Source organism: Cajanus cajan, chromosome 6, assembly GCF_000230855.2.
Source record: "Cajanus cajan strain Asha chromosome 6, NIPB_CcT2T_4, whole genome shotgun sequence".
Lineage (NCBI taxonomy): Eukaryota > Viridiplantae > Streptophyta > Magnoliopsida > Fabales > Fabaceae > Cajanus > Cajanus cajan.
Window position 1 is genome coordinate 58,076,214 of NC_138522.1, and position 3,590 is coordinate 58,079,803.

A 3,590-nucleotide genomic window follows, 5' to 3' on the forward strand; every position below is an offset into this window, starting at 1 on the left:
TAAGGGCATCTTTAATGGAAATAACTTATTTGAGTTGTTTCATACATTGAAAAATGAAAAAAATGGTCCCTAGTGTGCCATATCAGCATTAAGCAACTCAAACACAAATTTACTTCAATGATAAGAAATTTTAAGAAATTTAACTTTTAGAATTTTTTTTCTAATCATTTATGAACCAAATTTAAATTTTTATTAAAAAGGATAATTACACTACAATGAAAAAAATAAATTATGAGAAAAAATATACAATAAGTAGATATTAAAAATAAAATAAAGAAATAATAAATATATAAATATTATATAAAATTAATTTTCATCATTATTATTTATGAAACGTTTCTAAATATGTTTAATAAGATCTGCTTAAAATCTGGTAAGGAACGGTTGCTTGAAGAAGCAACTCTCTCTCTTCTTCAAGCAACTCATGTTGCCACGTCAGAGTCCTCCAATAACAAAAAACCGAGATTTGAGTTGCTTCATAAGACGAGCAACTTCTATTAAAGTTGCTCTAACTTACACTTTAATAACCTATCCTCGACTCTTCTAAGCTTTGAGTCTCTTCTATTGAAGAAGATAAAACATGCCTTAAAATTTTTCATTTAATAAACTTAAAGATATGCACCGCTGCTTCTGATGAAAAAAAAGCAAAAAGAAAGGTCCAATAAATCTCAATAATCAAAAGTTGTATTGATATGTGACTTCATCGTATACAGGAAGATCATCCACATTAAAACCATAGATGTTGTTCCTTTAGTCTTTAGAAAACCCCAAAACAAAAAAACAACAATACATATATTTGGTCGTTAGACTTTAATTCATAGCTATAATATAATAAGTTTAGCAAGCAAGCATATTAGGCAGCAGAAGGGGCTGGCACATATTGAATGCCACGGGCCTCCAACATCGCTTTCGTGAAGCGTTCCATGTTGACAACGTTGTTATTGAAGTTCAATGTCTCATCCTCGTATATGTCCCACCACTTCTTTACAAGCATCTTGATATCTTCCCTATCCATGTTCTCCTCCTTCCCAGTGAACCTCCAAGGCTTAGAACCCTAGTGTGTAACATAAATGAAACAAAAACCATTAACAAAACAATTTTTTTTTAATGAATTCATTGTTAGAAGAAATACAGTAGAACACTCACTGCAGCACAATAGTGAACCACTTGAACTTTGTCAAGGTCAACATTCTCTGGGTGACGCCACAACATGGCTAGCACAAGGTTGTACATGTTTGGTATGGGCTTGTATTTGTCCTTGAAGTACATGTTCAGGAAATCCTACCACACATGAAAACAAATTCACGATCACACTTACCATCTTGCAGATACTATCTTCTTTAATTTCTTTCATATGAATTATGCAATTAATTGATCATAAGTTTTAATGATACACTCTTTTAAGTTACTGTCAATGAGTGTCTTAAAATTTATTGAAAGTCATAAATTTTGTAGATTTGACAACTTATTTAATGAATCTATTATGATTTAGTGATAATTAAGATCTATCAAAATTTATGAAAGATTATTAAAAAGAGAGTATTAGAATAAGTGTTGCTGACATTTCTAGTTGATTGTATATACCTGCTCTGCAAAGGAAGTGGGCTTAGTGAGTTGGACTGTTTGGAGAAGATCATGGTAAGTGGCCAAATTGGGCTCATAAACAAACATTCCAGCGTTGAAATATAGAGGGGGCTTAGGCCCAAAGTGAGAGGGCCATTGAACCTTGTGAGGGCATTGTTGGCAGTAGCCAATTTGGTATTGAGGGGTATGGCTCCAAGTCTTCTCACAGAAACAATCCATCACCGCATAGAAATAGTTATCAGGCAAATCAAACAAGTAGTCGATGTTTCCAAAAACTTGGATGTCACCGTCTAAGTATATCATCTTGTTGAAATCCACAAACTACAAAACATGTTCGAGAAAATCTGAATGAGAACAAACTATGATAACGTGGTAGATATATAAAGCTTGAACATGTATATAAACTACTGATAACATATTGAAGAAAGCTTGTATGAGTTGGAATTTTTTCTTCCGAAAATTAATTCATATCATGTTAAAAAAAAAAAAATTAACGCTTTCAAAAATTAATTTTCAGATTTTGTTAAATTTTCAATGCTTCAAAAATTTATTTTCTGGAATATATTTAATGCATCGTAAAATTAGATTTCAAAAAATCTACAAATTATCTAAAATACGTTACAAAAAGTCAATTTTAAAGAACAAATTTGCTTAAAAAATAATTTTAAAAATCTACAAAGCAATTTATGCATTTTACTTTTGATCCAAAAATTATATTGGGTTATAAACGCGTACAACACTTATTTAAGTACAAAAATGGCATTCCGTTAAATTTAAATGGCTCTGTCCATGTAAAGAGAGGTTTTGATGTTAATTATGGTTTTTTTTTTTTAATAAATATTCAGTTGAGAAAGTGGCACTTATTATACGAGTTTTGATAAAGTATGAAATCAAGTTTGTGGACAACAGTTTTGAAAGTAAGAGTGAAAAAAAGAAAAAAAAAGACTGGTGGAGAAGGATCAAAGGTTTTTCTATTTTAAATAGTGATATTTTAGTCTTTACCATATATAAAGAAGAAGATTATATGGATATGGTTTCATTGATTTGATAATATGAAAATTTACTAAACCTGTGAACATGAGCATGAATTCAATATTTTGCTTTATTTTATGGATCTATAAAGTGAGTGAATATTTTAAAACACCTCAATTTATCAAGTAGCATATATAACTCCTTAAAATATAAATATATTATCAAAGGAATGAATAAGGTTGTAGTAGTATTCATAAGGTCTTGCAATTCAATCCTTTTACCGTTATTTTAATTCCAACCGATTAAAACCAGAAAAAAGAAGGAAAAAAAAAAAGGGACTGAAGGGTGCATCACAAAACGGTTTCCATTTTAGCAGACAACACAAAACAATAGAAAAGGTGACAGAATCCGAAAGTCTTCCAAGTTAAGCAAGCAATAGTATATATTACGTGTACTAACCCATGCAATAACCATAAAAAACAAAACTGAGTGTATTAAAAATAATAATTTTAAAATTGATACTGATTATATAATTAACCGTATAAAAACCAATTTATATTTTATACTGGTAACTAATTAAAAAACAAAAACCTTAACATATATACATACCTCCCAGATACGAAGCTTGGAGTAATTGATGACATAATAGGCCATGGCGAACTGTGTCTGGTTCTCAGGGGGATACACAGGTTCAATCTCCCTAACAATGCAACCTTGGGAAACAAGAATCTTACGGTGTTCCTCAGGAACATCAGGTAACACAGCAACCACCAAAGGGTACTTGCTTTTGGCCTTTCTCAATCCTTTGGCCAAACCAACAACACCCTTTACGTAATCACCGTTCCCAGCAAGAAACGTGACGAAGGCACGTCCATTTCCGCCACCAACTTTGGCTTGCTCAGTGGTGGCAACGGTGGTGATATTGGGTGCCATGATTGGTGAAAAGAGAAAAAAGGTTTTAAGTGAAGAGAATGGTTTAGTGAGCTAAGAGACACTAGAGATGGAGGTTGTTTTGAATTGCAGTGTGGAAAATG

General features: G+C 31.6%; 1 protein-coding gene across 1 annotated transcript; it reads right to left on the reverse strand.

Moving 5' to 3' along the window:
• Positions 1–662: 662 nt before the first annotated feature.
• On the reverse strand, positions 663–3,590 carry LOC109795790 (galactinol synthase 2). The gene is made up of 4 exons (XM_020355329.3): positions 3,166–3,590; positions 1,585–1,905; positions 1,147–1,281; positions 663–1,054 (listed from the first exon to the last, which is right to left on the reverse strand). The coding sequence occupies exons 1-4, from the start codon at positions 3,487–3,489 to the stop codon at positions 854–856; spliced, it is 981 nt and encodes a 326-aa protein (XP_020210918.1). The 5' UTR covers positions 3,490–3,590; the 3' UTR covers positions 663–853.